The sequence below is a fragment of the Lasioglossum baleicum genome, chromosome 11, assembly GCF_051020765.1.
Source record: "Lasioglossum baleicum chromosome 11, iyLasBale1, whole genome shotgun sequence".
NCBI lineage: Eukaryota > Metazoa > Arthropoda > Insecta > Hymenoptera > Halictidae > Lasioglossum > Lasioglossum baleicum.
Window position 1 is genome coordinate 3,328,718 of NC_134939.1, and position 27,354 is coordinate 3,356,071.

The following is a 27,354-nucleotide window of genomic DNA, read 5'->3' on the forward strand; positions in this document are numbered from 1 at the left end:
ACTAATATATTTATATTTAAATAATATATTTGCGCCGCCTCTGAAAAGATTGTATTGTATTTAAGTTCGTGTGAATTCACATAAATTAAATGGAAATTATTTTATACTTTTTAGTGCGTTTTTTCGAAGTGGTTTAATTTTCATTTAAAAAGTTTTTTTTTATTTCACACTTTTTTTATTTCTGTCAGTCGTCACATTCCAAATCGTAATTTATAAATATCTGAAAGCCGGAATCGATAACGGTAACGACGTCGCGTCGTTACTGTTCCTAATGTCTAACATTCAGCGGAGTTCACAACGGTATCACCACCCTACATTTTCGCAAATAAAATCGTAATTAATAAAAAAAATGTAAAATTTTTTGCACGGGACCATCCCGGGAAACATACTCTACAAGATGCAAAAGGTTTCGTTCCGATTGGTCCATCCATCTCGGCGTAATCGGTGAACATACATAGAAAAAAAAGCGAGAAAAAGGCACATACAGATCGAATTGAGTAACCTCCTCCTTTTTCGAAGTCGGATAAAAATACAATTATGTTTCTTGACATTCTGAAATTTCTTACAATATGTCCTCGTGGCCAGAATTAAACGCTGAAGTGCTTCACATCTGCATGTTTCTGTCTTCGGAGATGAATTCTCCGTTAAACAAGACACTCGTTTAATCCCGATCGCCGGTTCGCAATGTCTAAAAATGTTTCTCTTAATCCCCGTCCCCGTTGCTTAATAGTTCTGCGCGTTTAACCGGTGTTCCACTTAATCCTGAATTATGTCAGTCTTACTTTTTACCGGGATCTTTATTCCGGACATTTCAACGCCGTTCGAATAACGTCGTATTTTAACGGAACCGTTTGCTGCAGAGCACCGCGAAGCCGGAGCACAACGGTCCGATCTTAATCCCGCACTTTTTATCGTAACTCATGAATTCGCGTTACACGCTTATTAAACCCATTTAAGTATCAAAAATAAACGAAACGGTCGCCGCAGGAAATCCATGAAACTCGTCTCTCTCTCCCTCTCTGTACCTGTAGATCAAAGATTGCCAACTTTACAGAGTCCAACTTGGAGTTGGAGAAAAAATGTCTCTCATTCTTACGCGATGTTCCTGGACGCTGAAAATTCTAATAGCCCACAATTAAATTGTCCACGTTGCATCAAGATTTTACTGTAACTATAAAATGAATGACTCAATAAAATATACAATTATCGCGACAACGGAAGTCTCGCCGAAATATCAACGCAACAAGAAGAAAACCGCGTCAGAATGTTCTGAAAGGTTTCCGGCGGCTGCGGAACGGATTTCCCTTGGGCAAAGGGTTAATCCTGGCGATCGAAAATGGGGAGAAAAAAATGAAGGATGCCGATCGGAAGAGGGAGGGAGAGAGAGAGAGAGAGAGAGAGCTGAAGAAGAGGGAGAGCCATGCTTTTCGTCCTCGAGGACGCACCTACTGATTTTCAGTCATGAATATTCAAAGGCTTAATTCGCGATGAGACGATGAGACCGCACGACGCCGATACATCGTTACTGGCGGCGATAGCACGGATTAAACGATCGGGCCTGGTTCTTTCGACACCGGGCGTCGCGTCGGGGCTCGTTAATCGATCGCATCGCGCATAAACTCGTTACAACGCGTTACAGGAGACGTAATCAACGGGATCACGTTCCGCGCGTCTCGCCACGTTCCGCGTCGCGTCAACCCGGAACATTTTTCCGAAATTCAACCTCACCATGTACTACCCTTTTGTTTTCGAGCCACTCTCGTAACTAAAAAGAAAATTTGATTTTACATTGGGGTCAAATATCGTTTGTCCACTGTGGTAGCCTCACACGATTTTTTAAATGTTTCGTTAAGGGGTTACACCACCCTGAGGCGGCCGAAATGACATCAACGTTTACGAATTTTTTTCTACAAAACTATGAATGTGACAATTATTTTATTATTATATTTGGTTGGGGCATACATTAAAGAATATTTTGTGTGAATTTCATAAAAAAATATTAAAAAATGGCCGAGTTATTCGTTGTCCGGCAGTACTAAGGACTGTGATGCCCACGATTATCAGAAACTAAAAAACTCATGATTTGATTGTTCCTCGATCAAATATCTACCGCGAAACATAAGGATTTCAAGAAAAAACCAGTTTTGTACAAATGCCAGGAAAGTGAAAATGAACATTCAATTTTTTCAACTTTAAATGATTGATATAAACAATTGGAATATCGTATCAAAAAAATCCTATGCTTCGCGATAGATAATGTTATTAGAATTATGTGTATCAAATTTGTGTGAAGTAAATCGGACGTATAGTTTTTGAGATATTTGCTACACCAGTTGTAAAAATGTAGTTTCGAGATAAACGCAAAAGAAGGAAAAGTGCGACTTGGAAACGCGACCTACCTGCTCGGAAACGGCGACTGCCGCACGATCTTCTAAGCACTGTAACTTCGCTATTTTTGGGAGCTGTTGCATCTACCACGGCTTAAATTATTCCCCGAACTCTAAATTAAAGGAAAATAGAAAAATCGATTTTTTAAAAATCTCAGGATGGCGTTACCCCTTAAATAGCCTCGCCAAGTAATTGGCTTTTTATTGAAATTTTTATTTTACAACATCAATATGAAACGAACAAAAAAAGTTTAAAAAAAGACACCTGTCAGATGATAATTCCAGAAGTGGGTTCAAAGGGTGAGTCCGTAGAAATCGCGGTTCTTCTCCCATAAAAAGGGGACAAAGGGTGATTTCGGTTTCCCGTATCCCGGCCGCAACGTGACGGTGAACTCGATCCGACCCCCTTGAACTTTCAACAAATTAAAATACACTTCCCCGTCTAATCAAGCGCAAACGCGGCGGGCATGGTCCGACCGACCCACTTCCCTTTTTCACCCCAGTTGCCGTATGCGCGTTCCCAATAAAATTACAATATCCGTTCACGTCCCTTATCCGTTCGCCGGGGGTCGGCATGCAAACGACTCAATTAGAGGCTCCTGCTCGAAAGGAGTAACGAGGAAATTGAAAGGAAGAGGGCAGGGAACACCCGGAACCCCTCACGGGGTGGTTGTTGCCGGAGAACAAAATGGCGGACCTTCTAACAGTTGATTCGCGAAATTTTTGCCGCCATTGCGGACCTAAATTCATTCAATTTTTATTTTTAACTAGCTTTCGCCCGCGGCTTCACCCTCGAAAATTGATATTGTTTCTCCATAAAACCTTTTAACCCCCCATTCACCCCTATAGAGTTTTAATTTTTTCATGTCGCCATCTTAGATTCCAAAACCCCTTTTCACCCCCTTAGGGGTTCAATTTTTTAAAATGCCGAAATAGGTGTTTGATTAATTATATCAAAGAGCATAAAGACCAAGTTTCAAGCAAATCCGATTACGAACAAAATATTCCTCATACAAACGTTGCAAACCCTAAAAAGTATAAAATAATTTTTCCTAGCCCCATACAGATTCTCAACCTCGTACAGATGGTCCTGAAAGTTTGTGATTGTGAATTTTTAATAGCTATGAAACTACTTGTAAGATTTAATACAAAAAATGTGGGGGTGGGCTTTTTTAAACATTTTTTTTAAATATTGCATTGTCATTTCGTTCTGAGCTGTGTTTAAGATTTCAAGTCTCTAGCTCATCGGGAAGTTAGTTTAAAATCAATTGCAAAATTTGTACTGAACAGACAGACAGGAAAGCGAGCTAATAAAAACGTGGTAATTTTAGGAATTGTTATCAGATTCTAGAGTTTGACAATCTTGTCATGTCACGCAGGTTGTAAAATGTTTCTTACAAGTAAATCGGTCGCATTTAAGGTTCTTTTAAATATAAAAACTAAATGTCATTGCGCTGAGAGCGTTAATAAATGCATTAAGCAGTTTACATATCGAAGACACCTAAACTATATACTCATTTCAAGCTCATATACCCTTAGCGTTTAATTAATTATAGATAAATTATAACCAGATGTTTTGAAGGGCAAAACAAGTCTAAAAGAATACCCAAAAGTCTAGAAACTGATGTTTTACTTGCTTTACCTCCATAAAACCGACCGAAATGCACTCCGTGCACACGCGCGTCCACCGGAAGGTTAAATACACGTGAAATGGATATCACTAGTTTCGAGGCTAACATGTGGGGAGGGATTTGACTTACCTTAAGGTGGCAGGGCCCGTCCCCAGGTCGAAGGTGAACTGCACGTGTGCCGAGGACAAGTAGAGCGCGATGAAGTCGCCGGTGGCGTCGCTATGGTGGCCGTTGTAAAGTATAACACCGTCTGCCGCGGTCGGTTTCAACGTGACAGCCAATTCCAGCCAAGATAGCGACGTGTCCGCTAAACCCGGGTAGCGAAGATAAGAGGACCCGTTGAACGACGGCACCTGCAACCAAGAGAATCCATCGGGCATCGTTATCTTACGAGGTTTCCAGATTTTCAGCAAGTTCCACCGTTGAAAGGCGATCAACGTTCCTGGAGCGTTGACTTTATACTTTATACCACCCGTCTCTTTGGCAGCGATAGCACTATGACGGTGAAAGCGTGATCAAATAGTTCCGAAAGTTCTGACTGTTCCTTTTTGGGTCGCGATAATTAACACTATAAACTTATCTACTAATTCTGTCGTTTTATGATTTTTTATTGCAACACAGATGAAAATTAAACCAGAATATTGACGTTTTCGAAAATATACAATTTCTATTGGTCACAGTATATTGACAACTAAATAGCCGCTGTAGACTCGTGGTCGTCGAGATTGGAAAATGAAAACCATTTTGACGAAACGTTTTATTTGTTCGCTGTTTCACGTAAAAATTGCGTCTCGAAAAAAAGCCGGAGCGATTGTGTAACAGGTGAACGTGTATTATTAAAAGCGGCAATAATGGCTTCGAGAAGAATTTGCTGTGTAATAAATGCTTAATGTGTGCACAATTCTGTTCAGATTGCGATATTTATGGGAGCCTAACAAAATATGATATTCAATAATAAAGCAGTCTCTTTCGTTTCATACTCGAACGTATATTCTCAAAAACGGAATATAATTCATTTAGACAATTCTCCGAAGAAATTAAATTTTTATCAGACTCTTCGGTGCCAGATAAAATTCCGTGTCCCAACAATTTTTTCGAGTATCAAAAATACCACAAAAACAAATCCGGTTTTAACTCTATCCCATCATGTTATCGCGAATCAAATAACGAATGCATGAACATCTGCGATCCATTTACGGGAATTAAATGTACGGGAGTCAAGGTATACACCCACCTGCTCCAAAATTCAGCCCAAATAGTTCGGCTACAAAATTTGCAACAAAACGCAATTTTCATGAAATATGGCGTGATCCAGAGAAACCCGGGGCCAAATATTTAATCATGAGCACTTCTCTACCCACATCGAGATGCAACGGCATTAACACGTTCGCTATCAGCATTCATTTCAGCAATGGCCGCCGTAGTTACAATATTCTATTAAATGCAGCGTATCCTCTTTTGAAATACGACTGAAAAGATATCGTTGCAGAACATTAATGTAATATTTTCAAGGATTCGTTGTTTTCACAGAATTAGACCCACAGCTGAACAGAATGAAACCACTTGAAGTATTTTCCAAGGTGTTTCGCCAAGCGGAAGTTGTCGGAGCCAATTGCCTGGCTGGTCGCTGTATAAATATCGTTATTCTCCGGTGTAATATTTCGAGGACGGTCTGGGGACGTAGGATCGAGGTCCTCGATCACAGAGTCCGCGAGGAAACACCATAAATCGAGCGATATCTCAACGGAGGAGCGAGAAAAATCGTCGGTGGCCTCCTCGAGCCGCGACGACATTATTCCCTCGGTTCGCCCTTATTTTCCCTTATTCCAACCACCCCCCACTCCCTCCCGGTTATCTAGCGGCGTCAATTTCCGAAAATGACGTAGTTACAGGAAGGAAACCCACTCCGCTGGTAGATACACCGACAGTAAATTAAACCGGGCGTGTTCGCCGCGATCGGCCGCCATTACCGCACTCGCATAAATCCCATCGAACAGAAACGCCGCCGTGTCGAGAAGCTAAGACGAACGGGGAACAAGTATAACACGGTCGCCGAGTGATAAAAATAAAAATTGTATCCCTTGTACTACATCCAGCTGGATAAACCGGAAATCCACCGCTGCCATTCGGGAATGATGAATATTCTTATGCGAGCGAGTTTCTCTGCAATTCCGCGGGCGCCTTACGGTTTTCGCGAGTCCACCATAGAGTCGGAGATCGAAGTTTCCTTGATCTATGATTTCTGGTGGAGAATTATTCTAGGTCGGAAGAAATATTGTAATAAATAGACTGCGGATCTTTATGCGAAATAAAAATTGTCTCTATCGATTGCAAAAAGTAGGACGCACTTACCCCACGCCACCTTACTGTGAAGTGGGAGGTTCCCGAGATCATTTGAAACAACATTTTTCTCTGCAAAAATGGCGTCCGCGGCTTCGTTAAGAAGTTATTAACGAAAAACACGGACCAATCAGAGCGAGACCTAGACGCATGTTGGTAAATACAGGCGCCAACACGCGTCTATGTCGCGCTTCGATTGGTCCGTGTTTTTCGTTAATAACTTAACGAAGCCGCGGACGCCATTGTTGCAGAGGAAAATGTTGTTTCAAATGATCTCAGGAACCTCCTATTTCCGGATGTTAAAGGAATTTTGAGACACCCTGTAGAAACCAAATAGAATGTTATTTTCTCCCTTAACAATTTTAATAGATGAGAGATCATATATGTATTGACATCTTCAATTCCCAAAATTTTCCTACAATTTTCAATTTCGTCTACTCAATTTCTCTATAAATGAATAAAGATCCGCAGTTCTGTACATAATAAGAAATAGCGTGAAGTTCCCAAATATGGTATAGTCGCTTATTATGGCACTACCTTTATATCTTGTAAAGAAGAAGTCGTACTCTAGTGAGGAAATCCTCAAACAATAGTTTATCATGTTTACTCAACAGTGTGAACAGTGTGCAGTGCAATCGCACCATTCTTGTATAGATTTTAGTATCGATCCTCCGCTAGTTGTGTCTCCACGTGTTGATTATTTTTGTGGTTAGATTTTCGATTGTATCTTTTTCGAGGAAGGTAAGTGATTTTGAAATATTTGAACATATCTGTAGTATCAGTTTATTTATATTAATTTATATTAAATTATATTAAAAAAATAACCAACTGTTGATTTGGGCTAAAATTCATTTTCTCTTTGTCAGTAGTTAGTATTATCACTCCACGTGGAGTTCCTAATATGGCACAACCAAGGGTTCCCTAATATGGGATAGTTATTGACATTCTTGGTGTGGGTGCCGAATATGGCACTAGGTGTCATGTTAGGGACTCAAGGTGTACCATATTAAGATACCCCTTTCGCTGGAACCTGCAAATGACACACCACAAAAACAATATTTTCCCAAGCTGTATTCATTTTTTAACAAACTTGACCACAGAATCTTATACGGAGGAAATGCATCCACAACTAGTAATTTTTTGGTCGAAAAAGATCATTCTAAAATAATCAAAAAATGACTCCAACCAAAAGTGGTTCATATTTGGCACTTTACCTTACTGTAATATTAAAGCAGGCTTCAAGCTCTAAAATTAGCAAAAGTTTATCGTTGTACGATTTTTCGTTCGGAAATTTATATAATAATTCAAACATTGACAATTTTAGGAAAATCAGAAATTTCTTGTTTCTTTTCGGAGCCACTGTGTGTGGACTTGTAATTAAAATCGAGCATGAAACAATTTCGGAGGATGTTGTGGATTACAAAGAAGATTAGAGTACAGGAAATTTAAATGTCTGGTGGTCCGGAACGGGAAGTGGGAGGCAAAGGAGCGAAAGACCGTGGAGAAGAGTCGAGGAGTATCAATTCTAGGCGCACAGCGCACCGGTTGCTATTGGAATTACTCCCGAACTGTACCGGACGTAATATCGGTCGGCAGAGAGGCGGACACGAATTTTATCGGATACAGTTCCGCGCGCTCGTCTCCGCGGGTTTCAATGCTTCCGGCGTCGTTATAATCGATATCACCGCGGATCCGCGCATAATCCGCCGTATATTTCGACGCACACGTGAAGTGGCGTCTGCGGATGAGAGGACAAATTGATCGGCATTATGTCTTCGTAAACGGCGAAACGTTTTTAAATCGTGCGAGAGACGAGGAAGGGAAATCGAGTCGAGGAAACGTGGAAAAATCAAGGAGTATCGCGTTAACGCGATCTAAACATGCTCGGAACGATCGCGGAAAAGGATTTTCAATTCAACGAGTTCGATCGTTCTTTGTATAGTATCGTGAATCTTCAATATGAACGCGGAAGCATAATTGAGCACTTGTTTTGGAAATCCAACAGCTGAATTTCTATAGACTTTTTAAGCTGGCGCTCTTTTCCCTTCATTATGCTCCGAGTGTCGGATGTATTAACAGGACCTTTTGAAACGCTCGGTGGGTTCTTTCATGAAATTTTTACTACCTTTCGAGTAATATCATTACACCAGTCTGGTTTTGATCGCCATTTAGCTCTTGTGTGCTCAGAACACGCGAGAAGCTTAATCAAATTATAAAATTAATTAGTTAGCAATCCAGAGTGTTTGCACAATTTTCCAGTTTGCGAGGCACAGGCAGTTGTGCATTCATTTTTGTCAGCATTTAATCGCTCCCAAAATTATCTTTTTACACCTCAACGTTGGATTAAGAGGATTTTAAATTATATTTTAACACACGTGTATCACATTTTTCGAATTGCGACCTCAATCGCAGAAGTTCCCCAAAGAACCCCCGCGGCGAGTACGAGCTCGCGGAAGCTGAAATTTCTTGGAAAATGTCACGGGGAACTGATCAATCATCGCCGTGTGGTAGAACGTATGTTTTTTTTATATCCCCGGCAGTAGCCCGGATAGCTGTATTTCTCGGCGAACCGGAACTTCCTATAAACTCGTCCGACAAACAGCCACGAAGGACCAGAGTTAACAAGTGTCACTTGAAACTCAAACTCGTTCTCGAACTCCGAGTACCCGTTCGCCTCCCCTTTAATTCTATATAATACACACCCCCGACAATTCAATCGAAAATTTTCTGAAAGCTTTATCGGTCGGTGACTTCGACAGCCCCGTTGCACGCTGTTACGATCCCCCCACGACAGAAAGGATCGGCAAGTTCTCCGATCCGCAAACGCGGCCGGACATTAATCGAATTTATTCGAGAAGAATATTATCGATCGATCGTACACGTTCCATTCATAACAACTAGACAACGGTCCTTAAAGAGTGATTGATATTTAAATTGCGACTTCCAGAATCATTTCCTAAGAATATATCGTAAAAAGGAAACTTTTTACAGGAGAGCCATTCGAAGATTACCTAAAATTGTCCATTTTTTAAATCGTACATCACCAACTTGGAATTGAGAATCGCATGATTCAAAGGGTGTTGAGCCGGGTTCTAAGCGAGTAACTTCGGCAAAATTACGATTTCGTGTCGGAAAGTTCACCGGGAGTGGGAAAACTATTAAAAAACTTGGATAAAAAAGGAGGAGCGACGGTGATCTTACGAGGACGGTAAAAATCAAGGCGTGGAAAAGGATGATTGAATCCATGCGCGGGGCGCGGTGAAGAAAAGTTTTATGAGGTGTGGCCAGAAACCCGAGGCATTCTTGGTCGATGCTTACGACCCCCTGACGCAACGTTGCCCTCCTTTCCTTTTCTCGGGAGCAAAGGCGACATCCTGGTGATAACCTGATCCCGCGGGACTCCGCAGGAAAGTGACCCTGTATTATGCGAAAGACCGGCGGCTCGGAGGATCCCACCGGGGGATGCATTTTCCCGCGTCACACGGAAAACATCCCCCAACTTTACTTATCGTGTTCCGCCGATGTGACGAACAGTCCCCCCGCAATCTCGTTTCGCTTCTCCCGACGTGATAAAGCTGCCTTTGCTTATGCAAAGGAATATCGGAGGAACATCCTCTCGCTCGGATCCACGACCAAAAATAATTTCACTGCCGATTCCAAAAACATTCTATCAAATTGGAGTACAAACTCGTTCGTATAATTCGTGAAAAAGAAATCGTACAATGATGCAGCTGAGCTCAAGAAATCGCAAGAAACGCGACGAGATCTGACGATAAAAATAAATGAAAAATCTGTAATAAATCTCGGTATTTACCTGCAAATCCACTCTGGTTTCGCACAGGTCGCCGGTGTATCCGAGGGGGCAGAGGCAAACGGCCGTGTCACCGCCGGTCGTCAGACATTTCCCTCCATGGGAACAGGGGACCTTGCTGCACCTGTCCGCGGTGCATTCCTCTGCAACGACAATAATAAATCAATCGCATCGATTCTTTCCTCGCGAGAGCAAGCTACGCGAGAGCCAAGATATCGCTACTGCGAAACCTTTGCCGAAAATCGTCCCTTCGATAAAACGAGAAAGAGAGATCGAGGCATCTGGATTCACCGAGCCGAAAAATATCGATCCCTTTTCCTCAACCGGCCGAATATCGTCGGGTAAATATTTGACAAAAATACCGCGGCTTTTGTCCTCCTTCTTCCAGGTATCGGAAATCGAATACGCTGTAAAATCGCCCCGTGTTCGGACGGCATAGCAATGCCGGCTCTCTGGATGCGTAAAACATTCGATTCAATATGGCGTTATTGTTTTACCGGCGCCTTTCCCCTTACTCCAAAGCTTCTACGGTTTATTTAACTTCACGTCGCTAAACAATCCCTTACTTTAATGAATAAATTTGTTTCTTGTCCAATTCAGCAGCTGTTCGTACAGATTTTCCTAGAAATCAACCTAAATGTGATTTCTTGCTTTATTTTTAAATAGAAATAACTTGTAGTCTAATGATAATTAAATGGACGAAACATGTACTAATAAATTGATCAACTCGTGCATCTATAAAATTGATAAACAGGTTTTCGTTCTTGATCATCTTTCTACGATGAGGATAATATAACAGCGTTTTTTTTATCTGGTGTTTTCACGAAGTTGTATTTCACCCTATAAAATACATAAAATCTGTGCTCTGATGATAATTAAATGGACGAATAATGTACTAATAAATTGATCAACTCGTGCATCTATAAAATTGATAAACAGGTTTTCGTTCTTGATCATCTTTCTACGATGAGGATAATATAACAGCGTTTTTTTTTATCTGGTGTTTTCCCGAAGTCGTATTTCACACTATAAAATACATAAAATCTGTGTCTGATAATAATTAAATGGACGAATAATGTACTAATAAATTGATCAACTCGTGCATCCATAAAATTGATATTGCTCTCCCCCTACTTCATTATTCACCGTTCAGATCGCGCCGTTTTATCGTGAATTTTTTAGGAGGAGCAAGAAGCTTTCGTGCACCTTTTTTCACAGGCAGACCAGATCACTTTGCAGTGTTTGAAGCTTTTGAAAAATCGATTCTTCAGCCTGTGATGGATGGAACGTTTGGCGGTCTACGATGTGTTGTGACCGCTTTTGATGCAACTTTTTCGCCGGGAGAATGGGTTCGATTTTTCAGGATCTTTCAGCAATTTTCAGAATAGTAATTAGCGTTTGTTGTATCGGTCGTTGAACAGTCCGATATCATCGCGAGCTGAGTCATCGATAAACGTTATAATAGTATTTTTTATTTTTTGAAGGAGTATCGTATGAGTTACATTGATAAATATAATGGAATTTCGGGTACTTCCAGCACAGTTCAACAACACGTGGTAGCACCCCAGAGGCTATACAGCACATTCAACGAGCAGTTTTCTGGAGGGAATGTTTCGTCTACTTTGTGAAATTTAATTTACGACGCTTGTACGCTCCGATAATTTCGAAACACGCCGGGAATTTTCCCAGACACCGTTTTATCAAATTTCGCCTCGCCGAATCCTCGACTGTTTTTTAACATGTTGTATCACGAATTAAATGTTTATTAGGATTTGCAGATTCCATATGATTTTTTACCACGTTTTTATTAGCTCGCTTTCTCGTCTGTCTGTTCAGTACAAATTTTGCAATTGATTTTGAACTAACTTCCCGATGAGCTAGAGACTTGAAATTTTAAACATAGCTGGATGAGAATGCAATATTTTTAAAAAATTTTAAAAAAGCCTATGCGTTTAGTAGATATAAACTATTAAATTTAACCGTTTCACCTTCCCGCACGACGCTCGGCTCTACGTGATCAAGTTCAGCGATCCCCACTCCGCGCAACAGCGCTCCCTACTCCACTACGCGTTCCCACTCTAACTCATCCCCACCCCCTTCGCACCGAAGGAGCTCAGCGTTCGAGCTCCGTGCGGTGTTTACAAAGTTACTACCTATTATTATACTATAATGTTTGTTTACCAAGCGCAAGAACAGTTACAACGAGATTCTCCGTTAAACCTTTATCTTTGACATTTTACCACGGCGTTTTTTTCGATATGACGAGTCGCAATACCGTCTGAAATGTACTACATGTCTCTATTATAATCTCATCAAAATGTTTAAGGATGTTCTGGACGTATATAAAAACGCAACGAAATTTTTGAAAATTTGACAAGATATAATTCTTACTAAATTAATACAATTACCAAAGTATGGGTTCGATTCACTGCACCGTTTAAGAATTATAGCAACTTAAAGTTTGCACATTTTAACACGTCTTCTTATGGAGAATTCATAAAAATTCCACTTCAAACCCTATTTAAACCTTAGAAAAACGCAACTAGAAGCTCCAGTTTTTTTTATATATAGTAAAAATTATGTAATTAATTATGTTCAAAATTTATTAGTATTCACTAAACAGTTACAGAGCAAAAAATTATTAACTGTTACAAAACGTCAAAATCGTGTTGTCCTCACTAGCATGGAAACGCGACAACTGTAGACCACTGAATATAGCTATAATCAGAGTGTACAATTATTCGCAAAAGTCACTTACAATTTTTTATAGTATGAAGACAATTTGATTAAAAAATAAATATAACATGAAATTCACTAATTAAACGAAAGCTTTTTAAATTAATCTATTTTTTTAATGCGAAATATACTTATGAATGGCTTTCATCGCCAATATATGTATTGATGGATTTCGAATTTCTTGTACTTTTGTCTCCCATTGTACCTCCAAAACATCCTTAACATTGACTGAAAAATTTCACACACACACAAGACTAAAAAGCAGAAAATAATTATTTAAATAAAAATCAGTTTTTTAAAAATACCACGTTTTTAAAACGGACTAAAAAGTAAAAAATAATTTTTCCTAGTCCCACATACAGATTCCTAACCCGGTACAGATAGTCCTGAAAATTTGTGATTGTGAATTTTTAATAGATATGAAAATACTTGTAAGATTTAAAACGAAAAACGTGGGGCGCATGTAATAGATAATTGATGCATGAACACCTAAATCACTAACAATTTTATTGCACTGCAAATGATATGAACTGTTGTGCGAGTTTTCTTAGCGGCAGTTACTCTCCACACTCCTTACTATGTATTATTTTACGCCCCACGTTTTTCGTTTTAAATGTTACAAGTATTTTCATAGCTATTAAAAATTTACAATCGCAAATTTTCAGGACTATCTGTACGGGGTTCGGAATCTGTATGGGGCTAGGAAAAATTATTTTATAACTTTGTAGTCCGTTTTAAAAACGTGGTATTTTTTAAAAATTTATTTTATTTAAATAATTGATCTCTCAATCAGTAAAAACGAAACCTCTCCATCAAAGTGCAAGAAATTCTGAAGGGGCAGAAATTCGCGGAGCAAAAATTCCGAGACTAGAAATTCGCAATCGACGATGTATGTGTGTGTGTGTGTGTGTGTTGCGTACGTACAGGAAATCGCGTTAAAGCTCGCTGCGAGATAAAAATATTGGACACGTCTCCGTCGTATGGGGGACATATTCCCCGACGAAATAAAATTCAAGAGTCGCTACGAGAGGGATGCGAAACGAAAGCATCCGGCGGGAAAGGATGGCATCCGGTTTCGTCCGTATTCAAGGCGGGCGTCGGGACGCCTCGACTACGCCCGACGACGACAAGGGGCCGATTACTTTCCGAAATAACCCGATTTACCTGAGCGAAATTAAAGCTAAGTTTCCGGTGGCCTCGTCACCAGTCTAGAAACGCTTTAATTCGCTCCTCCTTAAGACGGCCCCCGATCAATATGAGTCAAGGTAAGACCGCGTACTCGAAATGGTTCGCTTTCGAAAGCTACTTATCGCTTCTTTTCAACCGGTTCTTTATCGAGACCTGACTGCTCTCGCTCTCTCCCTTCTGCGCGGATCGAACGAAGCACGTATTCTATTTTCGCATTGCAGAGAATATTGTACCGTGTGAGCTTAAAATAAATGTTTTCCAATTAGTCCAATATATTTTTCGTCTTTCATCTATTCATTCTGTACGTACAGTAAGGAGCAAAACTGAACCAATAACCACAAGTTTTGTATAAATCATTATTTATTGCTAGGAATATAAACAAAAAATCAACATTATAATTATTTTTATCATAGTTAGAAGTAACTTAAGAAATTTTTTTCAATAATTAATGTCTCCTCGTTTAGCAATGATAACAAAAATAGATTGACTCGGTTTTGCACCACGTCCAATACTTGGCAATATTTAATATATTATTTATTTTTAATATTTCGTTCACAACCCTTGTGCTTGTAAAACTGCACTAATTCGCTTTGGCATACTTTCTACTAATTTTTTTCAATAATCCGGAGATATTTGTTCCCACTATTCTTGAATTCGATCATACAAATCTGTGATTGAAGATGGTTGGGAGTCATATGAATCCCGAAGTCGTCTTTTTAGTAAACCCCATAAATTCTCTATGGGGTTGAGGTCGGGGCTCTGTGCAAGCCAATCCAGAACAGAAAATTTTTTACACTTTTAGCAGTGTGCTTAGGGTCTCGGTCATGCATGAAAATTACATTTTTTTCTTCAAAAGGCATATTTTCAACAGCATCTATGAGATGATCTTGTAAAATATCCTTGTACATGTACTGATTCATGAAGCCATTAATTCGGTGCAGTGATCCAACACCAAATGCTGTCGGGCACCCCCAGAACATTAGGAATCCGCCTCCATGCTTTAACGTATGTTCCACATGTCGTGGTTTAAGCCTTTCATTTTTACGAATCTAGCACCAAGATATGCCATCTGAACAAATTCTGTTAATTTTCGTTTAGGATGATTTTATTATTATCCTCAGTAATAAAAAATTTTCTGTTCTGGATTGGCCTGCACAGAGTCCCGACCTCGATTCATATGACTCCCAACCATCTTCAATCACAGATTTGTATGATAGAATTCAAGAATAGTGGGAACAAATATCTCTGGATTATTGCAAAAAATGAATAGAAAGTATGCCAAAGCGAATTAGTGCAGTTTTACAAGCATAAGGGTTGTGACCGAAATATTACAAATAAATAATATATTAAATATTGCCAAGTATTGGACGTGGTGCAAAACCGAGTCAATCTATTTTTGTTGTCATTGCTAAACGAGGAGACATTAATTATTGAAAAAAATTTCTTAAGTTACTTCTAACTATGATAAAAATAATTATAATGTTGGTTTTTTGTTATTCTTCTATATTCCTAGCAATAAATAATGATTTATACAAAACTTGTGCTTATTGGTTCGGTTTTGCCCCTTACTGTAAATGCACAATTCATTTCACAAGCGACAACCAAATGATACGATGTTCTCAAATTTTTCGGAAGTGGTTCTATAATTATTAGACAGCGGATTTTATGCATTTATGACGAAAATCAGTAGGTGAAACTTAAAACATTAAAAAAATGTTTAATACGGAGACCTTATTTTCAATCAGTTGAAATTATTTACACAAGAAATAAATCTTCATTCAGCTTCATATTTCCATGCAAATCATGTACAAACATTTTATTTTGCATAAAGGTCCGCTGTCTAATCATTATCATTGTAATCGAGAAGCGAGCGATCCCTTTCAACAAATGAATTTCCCCAAATTTCAGAAGCTTCTCGGGGACAAAATTCAGATTTTAACGCGTGGCGATCTAACGGGCTCGAAGGGAATCTCCCAAGACATCGTTCTTCATCCCGGACGCAATTTCAGCAGCGTTCCATCAAAACTCTCCCTGCTAAAAAATTCAAAGTCTCTCGGAAACTTCGCCGATGCGTCCCACTCGATGGGACTTCCTCAATTTTTCCGTCATTGATTAACCCAACACCGTAAGACAGAGGGGACAAGGACTTGGGGACAACGCGTGGGAATGCGCTAAATGAAATTCTGAACGGGGGACAGGGCTTTCGTGTGTTGGGTAATTAGTCGAGCGATCAAAGTCGACAGGAGTGCCGGCTAATCGCGCGTCGAACGCCGCCTCTGCATCAAGGACCAGCGTTAATTATCAAGCGTTAATCAATTATCGAGCCGGGGGTACCGTCATCGTTCCTCCCCGCGGCGTCCGCGGGACTGCTCCTCGACAAACAAATTGAATGGCCCTGTCATCGAGTGGAATTTTATATTAACCGGTCCTCTGGCAAATAAGCCCCGCCTGCCCCATCATCGCGAGTCCATTACCCGGCCGGAGTAATTAACGTACGCGTGCTTGTTAACAGGAAAGCGACTGAGTACACATTCGGACACCTGGCTTCCTACTTTCGAACCTGCTCGAAACAATCGAACTCCTTCCCGGAATTCATGTTTTTTGTCGTAACCTTGGTTTCCAGGGGTTCAGCCCCTCGCACTGCCAGTTTTGCACCCCATATTAATCTTCTTGTACAGGGTGTCAAAAAACTATACATCGTGAAAAACTCACCGAAAAATTTACCTTGATAAAACAAAATATTTTTTCGTTCGACTAAATTGTGCGTGCCCATCTTTGTCACAAATACATAGAGGTGGACATTATTTGGCGAAACAAATATTTCAAATACTGATTAATATTATCGATTTTATTTTGCTTAAAGAAAATAGTATTTTAAATAAGATATACAATTTCGAAAATAAAATATTTCTATTTGAACAATCTGTACCTGAAAATATAATATTTCTGTTTCAACAATTTGATCCACGAAATAAAATATTTCTTTGATTCATTTGATTCAAGAAATAAAATAAATGCTGAAATACTACTTTATTTGAATAAAAGTATTGTAATTACTATTTCCAATACTTTTTATTTGAATTGTACCCAGCACTGCACAAATGCATAAAATCCGCTGTCCAGCATCTAGCTATTGGAACGATTGATCTTCTTGGGAAATAAAATTTTAAGTTTATTATTTGGGTATTCAAATAAAAAGCAAAAATAATTATCTATTATTTGAGCAAGTCTAAATGAATTATATAAAATAATAAAGTTGATTGTTATTTACAAATACAATTTCAATTATTATTTGTATTGACAAAGAAATTAAATTGTATTTTTTATAGGTAGCTAGGTCCTCCGGACGGGCTCGACTACTGGCATATAATACAAAATACAAGAACTAAGAGAAGACCAAAAACTATTTATTTGATTTCCACCTCAATACAAATAATAAACAATCTTTTATTTGCAAATTAGAAATAGTAAAGAGATCACTTTTGGAATTATTTCAATTACTTTTATTTAAATGAAAAGTTCAGTTATTATTTGCAATTAAAATCACATGTTTATTTATTATTTATTATTTAAAACAAAATTTGCCCAACGCTAGTTACACCTACTCGTTTTTGTCGTAAACGCATAAAATCCGCAGTCCAGTTATCATTAGCGAGAGGGAGTAAGGTTCCCCGATTCTCCAACCGACGGGTTCAATACTGGAGAGCATCTGGTAAATTCGTGGGAAAGAGATCAATTATCGGAGTTCCTGTTTGTTGCACGTAGTATTTTCGTTTCTCGAACAACATGTGCAAACGCATCCTCGTTCCACGAACAACTGTTCTCGAGGATATCTGGCGAAATTCCAACCGAAGCACACGAAGAAGACGAAGAAGAAGTTACAGAAACGGGACTGGACGCGAGCACCGGGGAATAAAGGGAACTTCTCGAAGAAAGTTATCGATCGAAACTTCCCTGGATTCATTAGAAAGAGAGGAAAAAACCGAGTTACAGAGGGGCAGACAATAAAACTCCGTGGAAATACTCTGGGTACGTGTCCGAAACAGTAACTGTGACAAAAACCTCGGGAGTTCGTTCGCCGGGGCCCCATCGCGCTTCCTTTATTTGATACAGGAGGTTCGAAAATGCAATTAACAACTTTACAAACGTGGAACAATTGATGAATGATGTATACGAACTGTAGAACAGCTTTATTAAGTAACATATCCACGCAAGAGCAAATCCAGAGGATAACTAAAACATGATTAGGCTGCTTACGGGCGCATAAGCTCCAATTCAAGTTAACTAAAATTTGCCAAAGTGATTTTCCACAATTCGTCTGCAACTTCGTCCGAGGTTTCAAACATTAGGCAACACAAAGTGGCTCTAGACGACAGTAGCCACGACTCTCTGAAGCAGCACAGTGTCCTTATTAGAGCAACTCGAGGCTGGTTCCCCGAAATTAGGCTAATTCTACGCAGCGTGCGCTGGTGAGAGCGACTTGCATACGCATTACTTGAACTACACACGAAGAAGAAGAAGAAGAAGAGCGGGTTCCAAAGCTTCCGGCGTTGTAATAGAACGATTTTCTAGCACGGAAATAACCGCGAGCCTTATTCCGGACTTCGCATCAGCGAAATTCATTGGACGAAGTGAGAAATCAATACTGCACGACGGAAAAGTAGAATCGAAGTTCGGAGGAAAGCGGCGAAATTCCGGCCGTTTGGAACACGCGTATCGGACGGTTCGCGCGATAACGTATCGCGCGGTCCGCCGGTCCACGCTAATGCATAAGAAATTTCCCCGGGTGAGGAAAAAGTAGGGAAAAAGGAAACGAGGTAAATTGGTAAAGTTCGGGAAAAGGCCCCGGGAGTTCGGCAACCCCTCGTCGATTCGGATAACCTCGATTCTCCGGGGCCGGGCGACTTCGAAAATCGTCTGGGTCATTCATTATTACGGAGTCCATACGAGTCACGTTTCCACCCGGCTTCCTCTTTTACTGCGGCCGCGGCTCTCCGCCGTCGTAGTCGTTTCTTTCGGCCGAATTGTATTTTATTCACCGAAAGTAATCCGATTAACTCACGGCGGAATAGCAAACAGGCGGCGGCAGCTTATTCCGCGGGATCCTCGCCGTCTCTCGGGCGATCATCTTGCCGTCGCGTCGTTTCGTTAAAGATTTCCCCGGGAACGGCTTTCCGAGATCCTTCCCCTGCCGCGAAATATGTATGGAAATTTTTATTTATGCACCTCGTCCGATTCGACACAGTTTTCCTTGCGGCTCGACGCTCCATTATCCGGGAACTGTTCCAGCTCGTATTGAATTGTCTTCTTCTGGCTCCCACCTCTTGCAGTTGGTGCAGAAAATTTTTATCTTAAGTGGTAATTCTAAATAATTCCCGAATATTGCTCTAGTAAGTTCTGCTAACCTCGAATAATCGTTCCTCCAGGAACCTGCAGCGTGATGCTATTCGCATCATTCGTATAAGCTCTCTATAAATGCTCTACACCTAACCGAATATACGGCAGTCACAGGAAATAATTCTCGACGCTTGCTTTCTCTCGTGTAGAGCACATAAAATTACTCTAGCGAGTAATAACAACTTCTATGGTTGCTCCGTTGCTCAATACTGTTCTCGTAAATCGCAACGACTCTAGAGAATCGTTTCCCAATGAATGGTTAGTATGCCATCGATAATTTCTTAATATGAGGATCGAATGAAGAAGAGAATTTCAGTTATTGCAGCGATTCATTCGGATTTTGCAATTTCAGTGGACAGTAATGGAGACGTTAAAACACCACGGTTCATAATTAGCTGCGCTGCCGTTGCATTTTGTTTTCGGTGCAGCGAACCTGTATCGGAGGTTCGAATTAACTCCTATATCGTGGTATACAACAGGTGTCACATGAATTCAGCTAGGGCGTCCCTCAACCTTCGTTCTACAAACCACTCCGTCGCCCGGGAATATCTTTCACTCCCCACCCGAGCGTTTTTAATACAAATTTCGTTAGCGTCAGGTCGATAACCTGCCTGGTAACGAGATAAAGAGGTTTAAATACCTCGATCGATGCTACGAAATTACAAAATGCTATTTATGCTCGAACGCCACTTTTAGAGACAGATTTAATCAGTTTACCGAAGGTTGAACGCTATTTTAAGAATATTTTCAATAAAGTTTTAATAACACACCGATGCAATCCTTGACAATTTAATCGTTCCACTGATAATAAAAAGAAACAAAGAATGAGCTTGTTAAAAAAATTCTTCTGACCGAACAAATGTACTTGCATCTTTGCCACGACTAACAATAAGATACAGCGGCGCGGCGGAGCAAGTTTCGATTCGAGTCTCAGAAGAAAAGTATCAAAGGAGAAGTCAGAAAATAATACACAATAGTATAAAACGTGTAATAGCAATAATAGGAATGTCTTTCAAATTCGAAGAACGATTGTTCTGCCAGGAACAGCAAGGAGAATTTATTTTCTGGGACAGGTCAAAGCGAGCACTTATCGAGGGTACACGAAGTCGCGACGATTGCGGGGTCCACAGACGATTTACTTCGACATTTTCCTCTTTCGACTCCGCGGCGATCTTCAGGATCGTTTTTCTTTCGAGGAGGAGGGTCGCGCACGCGGTCCTCTCCGACGACCAAAAAATGCATTGGCCTCGGGAATGTGCGCGGTCCCTTTGATCTATTGTGCATTCTGCACCGAGGATGGAGATATACGACGGCGGAGTGGTCGGACGTCTATCGCGTCCTCGACAGAAACCGAGCCCTTAAAAGCTGCCTTGCCTCAAACCCCCTCTTTCGACCCCTAAACCTAACTCCCCCTCCCCTCCCCCACCCCCAGGAGAGGTTACGCTCGGATGGATTATACGTATCCCCTTGAGCCTTTCAATGGAGATTTGGTAGTCGATTGACCAGTCTCCGGGCGTTCTTGGCTTTATAAGATAAGGAACCGCGCGAGTCCTCGGTCGACGCTCCGTTTCAGGATTATTGCTTTACACGAGCGACCCGAGCTGTGTCTCAGCTTGCAGTGGCGTATCTGCGCTTGATTGAATTTCACTCGGACACTCGTCTTTGTTACTGCTCTATCTAATTTCGATTCTGGCTCACGTGAAATTTCCCTTCTCGACTTTCCAATTTTTCACGATTTTCTGTATAGAATTCTGAGGTCGGGGACCAAGAACGTTTGCTCTTCACATTGTTAGCCCTTTGCACTCAAATGGCGATTGTAAGGCGCCAGTAAAGTGGCCACAGCATTATTCAAAACAGTTTTAATATTATTAAATTCGTCTATTATCTATAAATTGTGAAAAGTTCAACTGTTACTTGAGAAAACTGGTTAAATTTATAAAAATGAATAAAAATGATCTGGGCGAAAGAAATGATTTTGATTTTCGAATTAAAATTGCTTCGAGTGCAAAGAGTTAACCCGTAGCAGTTGAGGGGTAAATATTGTACGAGGTATTATATCAATTCCATATCCATACAAATTATTCTGGATCGGAAGAAATGTTTAATTTTCAAGTTAAAACAACACGCCGACTGCAAAGGGTTAATCCGTTGTGGATGAGGATTATTTAAAAATATTTTCCATGAAGAACTGGAGTGGCGAAGAACTCTGAAGGATTGTGAAGAGTTTCAATGGAAATATTGCGACAGAGGGGAGGTATCAGGGAGGAATGGTAAGAGAAGTTGTCCCATCATCGGAAGGAGCAAGTTTCGGAATTTAATTGGTAAGTTGTACTCACCGACGTCGAAACCATTCGTCGCGTCCCCCTGCGGCGCAAGAGGGAAACGATAGCGGTGTTCATTGGCTTCCAGATGCCGGACGCATCCCTTAAATCCGGTCCTCACCGGAAGTCGCTCCAGGCCGGTTGTATTTCCGGGTCCGCCGACGAACAGCGGCTCACGGAAGGTAATCCTCGCAAACAAGCCCTGCAATCAAATCCAAAAGTGTCTTGTTTACGTAACTGTGCGGGCCCTGTTGTATAATAACCATCTTTGATCTCGTAAATTGTTTAAATTCACTCTGAATGCCCCCCTGAGTTAAAGAACGGACAAGTTCTCAAATTTGTGCAAATAGTAAGGAATTATGACATTTTTGTAGGTATAAAATCAGGGACCTCACCTGGTATAACCAGAAAGAAAAAAAGTCATGGAATAACAAGTATTTCATCGATTAAAATCGTATTGGTTATAAATAAGGATTACCCAACAAAAACATCCTGTAAACAGGAGCCAAGTTCCTGTGGCCGTAAAAAGTTGTGAGATTAAATAAAATACGGCCAAGTTCGTTAACTTAGATATACCTCTTGCAATTCTGAAAAAAACGTTTGTAAAAATTAGTTTAAAAGAACGCTATTTAATTTTTAAAGAGTTACATGGAGGGCTAAATTATTCAAACTTGGCCGCTACCTAACATCTTTTATGGCCATTGGTTTAAAAAGTAACGGCCAAGTTTAAATAATTTAGCCCTCCGTGTAACTCTTTAAAAATTAAATAGCGTTCTTTTAAACTAATTTTTATCGTAGAAAATTTTAGAATAACTTATTTTTGGTCCCTGCATAAAACATTTAACTTGAATTTTCAGTGTATTCTGCACATTTAGCGTGCAGTAGTTTCTATTTCCAAACTTCGCACTCGATGTGGCACGTTTTCCTGACGTCCAATCGATCTGAAACTTTAGATATATCATTTTTTCACAAAATGGAACAATATGGAGGGCGGCGTGCTCAAAATTTCATAGTTGAAAAATGAGGTCCATCCTATAGTATACAATTAATTCGATAAGTTTGGAAGAGAACGGCGCATTCGTCGTTCTACTTCCGCAGAACCAAAAATCCCGCAGCATGCAAATTCGTTTTCGAGATATAAGGCGGAGACGCATTCGGCATATTCAAGAGGGCGTTATTGCGTGGCTGCCGATTATGACAGTTCTAACAACATTGCCGTTTTCACCCCGTGGCGGTTTCAGATATATTCCGTATCAGCTCGCGACATCCGCGCGGAATCGTCGCCGGCTGGAACGCAGTCGGAGATGGGAGCAATTTACGCGAATTATGCATCCCGGGTTGGCCCATATTTGCCCAGCGAGCGTCGCGCAATACCGATTCGCTATAGAACAGTGACTAGCAATGCACCTATCCAGCACGCCCACACGCCCGAGCAGCACGTGCGCGCGAATCCTGTCGACGACCTCACAGTTTTCAAGCTAATGCACTTACAAAAGTCTCGAAACTTTCTCCGCGCCGGTGCATCGACCGAGGTTGCCAGGAGTCATCCCCCTCTTCTTCCTCCACGTCCCTTTTCCATCCCCTTTACAGCCAACCCCCGTTACATCGTGCCTAGAAACTTCCGGCGAGACCTATCGACAACGGCGATCAGGACACAGAAAAATGTTGGCTCGGTGGTATTGGGTTGATTTAAAAGTTCGCGCGATTTTTACTGTACAATTGAAAGTTTCTGTCCGGGGAAGTAGGTGACGCGTCCTGATAAGAAGACAATGGAGCTCGTCGTCACACGCGATTCAGACCCCACGCTTTTTTTCAGTAATGTTGTTGCGCAGCATTTTCGAGAATGCAACATTCAATGATCTCTTCAGTGTTACGCACATGGAATTATGAACAGTTTTTAGTTAAAATATTCAGTCACCTAAAAATTGTTCGAGTTGTCGTAATTTTGAATGGCACATGCAGGGTGGACCGCGAAGCGCGATTAGCTTGGATTATTCTGCTGCTAGCGGGTCGATGTATTATGTACAGAGTATTGTATATGTATATGGACCGTATTTATTTTGAAAGTGGTGCAGCATTAGTCAATTCAAAAATGTAAATTAATGGCAATGTCTACTAATTTATCAATATGTAATTTGATTACATATATTTCTTTTAGGCGAATTTAACTAAAATAATATACAGGGTGTGGCCGGACGGGTGGTACAACCGGGGGTGATACTACATGTAAAAATAACTCGAAAAAAGGAATAACATTTTTTCGTTTGACGCTTCGTTTTCGAGAAAATCGAGTTTAAAGTTCCGCCAGGTTCGCGTGCTTTAGTATATGCACAAAGTAGAATTGGTTGATCATGGTCAGACGCGTCAGACGACTCCTATGCAGTAGCACGTGTATTCGCTGCATTTTCAAACTCGATTTTCTCGAAAACGAAGCGTCAAACAAAAAAATGTTGTTCTCTTATTTCGACTTATTTTTACATTTCATCACCCCCTGCTCGGTTGTTCCACCCTTTCGGTCACATCCTGTATATTTACGGGCTGTAAATGGACTTAGACCATTTTCATGATCAATCAATTGTAAAAATCAAGTAAAATTTGTAAGCATAAGTCCTCAAAGTACCCGAATAATTTCTTGGCCTTCTTCCATTTACAGTTTCACCATGAACATTACAATAGAGAAATAGGTTTTGCTTATTAAAATCACCTATATTCCAGAATTGATCAAATATTGTTTTACGTTCTGCTACATTAACACGTTCTATATCGAGCAGTTACAATATTTAGATTCAACTTTTTCTGCTGGAATACCTTTTTTAATTTTCTTTTGCAAAATCGAAGTTTTGTCTAACAATATCCTCATCTGATGAAGATTCTACCTCTATAATTCATCTTCTCTTTTTATGTTTCATTAAATACGTGTTTTTCTTAGTGGATTTGTCTTCATCCTCCGATTCTAAGATTCTTCTTTTGTTTATATTCATGGGTTTTATTTCTGTGTGAATTTATTTATAATTAAATAAAATGAATATTTTCACAATGGTTATAAAATAAGATTGATTTATTATTTCTTCTCACCTGTATCACTATTTCATGTTAATATGAAATTATCCACATATTTGGAAGAAAATCAAATAAGTAAGGTTATATATATTATATCTTCGACACGCGTGAAATTAAGCAAATTTAACCACGTGACCCCGCCACTTTCATAATCAATCGCTACGCAATGTTTTTTATTGGCCAATTTTAAATTGAACAAAGCATTGGCATTTTTTAAGATATTAAACATTAACTAGTTATAAATAGAAATTTTACACTAAATTAATCACAAATTATGTGATATCTCATTTCTTTTTTAATGGACTTACACCATTTTCAAAATAAACGGTCCATATATCTCTCTGTCTTTGAGGAAGACTGTTTCTTCGCGAAAGTTGTATCTAGACCGAACTTCCCGATAACGATTTTAGAACTGGACGGGAGCTTGTTTTCTTTAAAAAGTGGAACTGTTGTTTTAAGGAGTACGGCGATGGCATTAACGATACTCGATTAACCCGGATCTTCAAGAGTCTGAGGACTAGCCTAATTGCATTGTACTATCGATCTCCATCAACAAACTCGAACATACCGGGTCCAAACTTCTGTCGTCCTAAAAATATTTTTTACTAACTTCTGCAGGCAATTTACCAGTCCAATCAGAAAGATCGATCCATTTTCCCGAGGATGCGAAACATTTTCGTTCCATTTCAAGCCGAGTGGACAAACTTCCAGCTCCGAAAATCTCGCCGGACGTTCTCGGCGAAATTGTTTTCGCGATTCGCATAGTTTACAATTAAAGAGGAGGGGGTTGCGTTGGGGGAGGCAGCGGACGGAAGGGCATTAAAACAGCATTACCGCGTAAAGACCGTGCCGGTAAAAAAGGAATATGCAGGGAATCGGCGGCCGTGCCGCTTCGAAATCCCGGGGCCATCTCGATAACAAGGTTTCGCCATTAAAAGCGTCGGGGGCCGTACACCGGAAACGTGACTTCCAATGAACGAGCCTTCTGAGAGGTCGTCCCTACCCTCTTGGTTGGTAATTGTATAAAGCTTAAACGATTGATGCCGTCGTTCTGCTCGGCGTCCGTGAAACTTCCGCGGAATCTTTTGATCCAAGATCGGCTGTTCCGAAAGAGCCTAGCCGATTAAGATGGTTATAACTGACCTTAGGGGGTTTTCAATGACTATCGAACCATTCGAAAGCTGACCAGAAAACACCCCTCAAATTAAAATTTCAGCCCTCTAGCGTTCCCGCGAGGGTAGTTACAGGGTAAATTAGATTTCGCGCTTTTCCATGCATTTTCCGGGCTCTTACGCGTTCGAGAACTCTGAAAAAAATGTGACATATTTTGGATCCTAAGACCCATTTTAGAAAATTTTTTAAGTTTTTTTTTGTTGCAAACTGTGCCCCTAAAAAATGAAAAACCCCCAAAAATTCGGTTTTTGGATAAAATGTGGTTGTTTAATAGGTTCAGAATAATGTAACAATTAGTTTTTAAAGGAAGAAGAGACGGTTCATAAAAGAACAAAGAAGAATGAGTAATAAAATACTGAGGGTGACGGAAAGGTTGCTTCAGGGAAATCGATTCGAATGAAATTGTTTGAAAGAGCAAAATACCGAAGGGAATTACGGTTTTTGAAATTCACACCTTTTTTAAGGACCACTTCTCCAAGACGAGGATCGTAAAACAATGAAAGAATAAAGGGGAACAAGTTGTAAATTAATGAGAGATAAGTGGCTTTCGAGGAGGTTTTAAGTATCGTAGAGGATCGTGTGGAAATACGCTGCAAGCCTCAAAATGAACAAGAAGAAAATAACACGACAAATGCTGTAATGATATTTTTTTTTGAAAATTATGCACAACGGATTAATACAGGATTTACACAGGATTTAAGTTAGCAGGACTTACGCTTCGCGAAGCGTTTGTGCAAAGTAGCAAGACGTGAGAAGAATAATGTTGCGAGCAGGATAAGTCTGATAAGTTTGAAAAATTTTATAATGATGAAACTGCGGAGATAATCCGTTGTTTTTACATAATAACCTCAGTACAGAGATACTACAGTTTAATGAATTTTCAATTATACTTGCATCCACACGAATATCTAATTGGCACAGCAGTCTAATTACGAAAAAATGAACAATGTTCGAGGAACCTGATTATTTTCAGTTATGGAATCGATTCTTCATTCTACTCTACACAGAGTACTATTGTACGAGCTTGATTAATTAACGCATAAAAGATCAACGTATTTACAGTCGCCGCGGAAAGTATTGTATATTGACACGTCTCAAAAATGCATATTTCCTATTTAAAATCAATAATTTAGGAATTAATCGAAAATATTTATTACGTATGTTATTTAATATAGTACAAACTATTGTAGTATATGTAGCACCAAAGATGACATAAAGTTTATAATTATGACAAAAGAAATTAAATAACTTTTTTATCGATTGCGGAAAGTATGTTGACAGCATTGAATTCGTATTTGAGTGCATTCTTA

At 40.0% G+C, this 27,354-nt stretch overlaps 1 protein-coding gene across 6 annotated transcripts in view; it reads right to left on the minus strand.

Moving 5' to 3' along the window:
• The window catches only part of LOC143213306 (pikachurin), a 311,458-nt gene that overhangs the window by 21,816 nt on the left and 262,288 nt on the right, over window positions 1–27,354 (minus strand). For all 6 annotated transcript variants that reach the window (XM_076433022.1, XM_076433023.1, XM_076433021.1 and 3 more), the window contains 3 exons: window positions 21,827–22,013; window positions 10,173–10,312; window positions 4,148–4,371 (listed from right to left, as the gene is read on the minus strand). In XM_076433022.1, coding sequence (XP_076289137.1) covers window positions 4,148–4,371; window positions 10,173–10,312; window positions 21,827–22,013 — 551 coding nt within the window. The remainder of the gene's footprint in view (window positions 1–4,147; window positions 4,372–10,172; window positions 10,313–21,826; window positions 22,014–27,354) is intronic.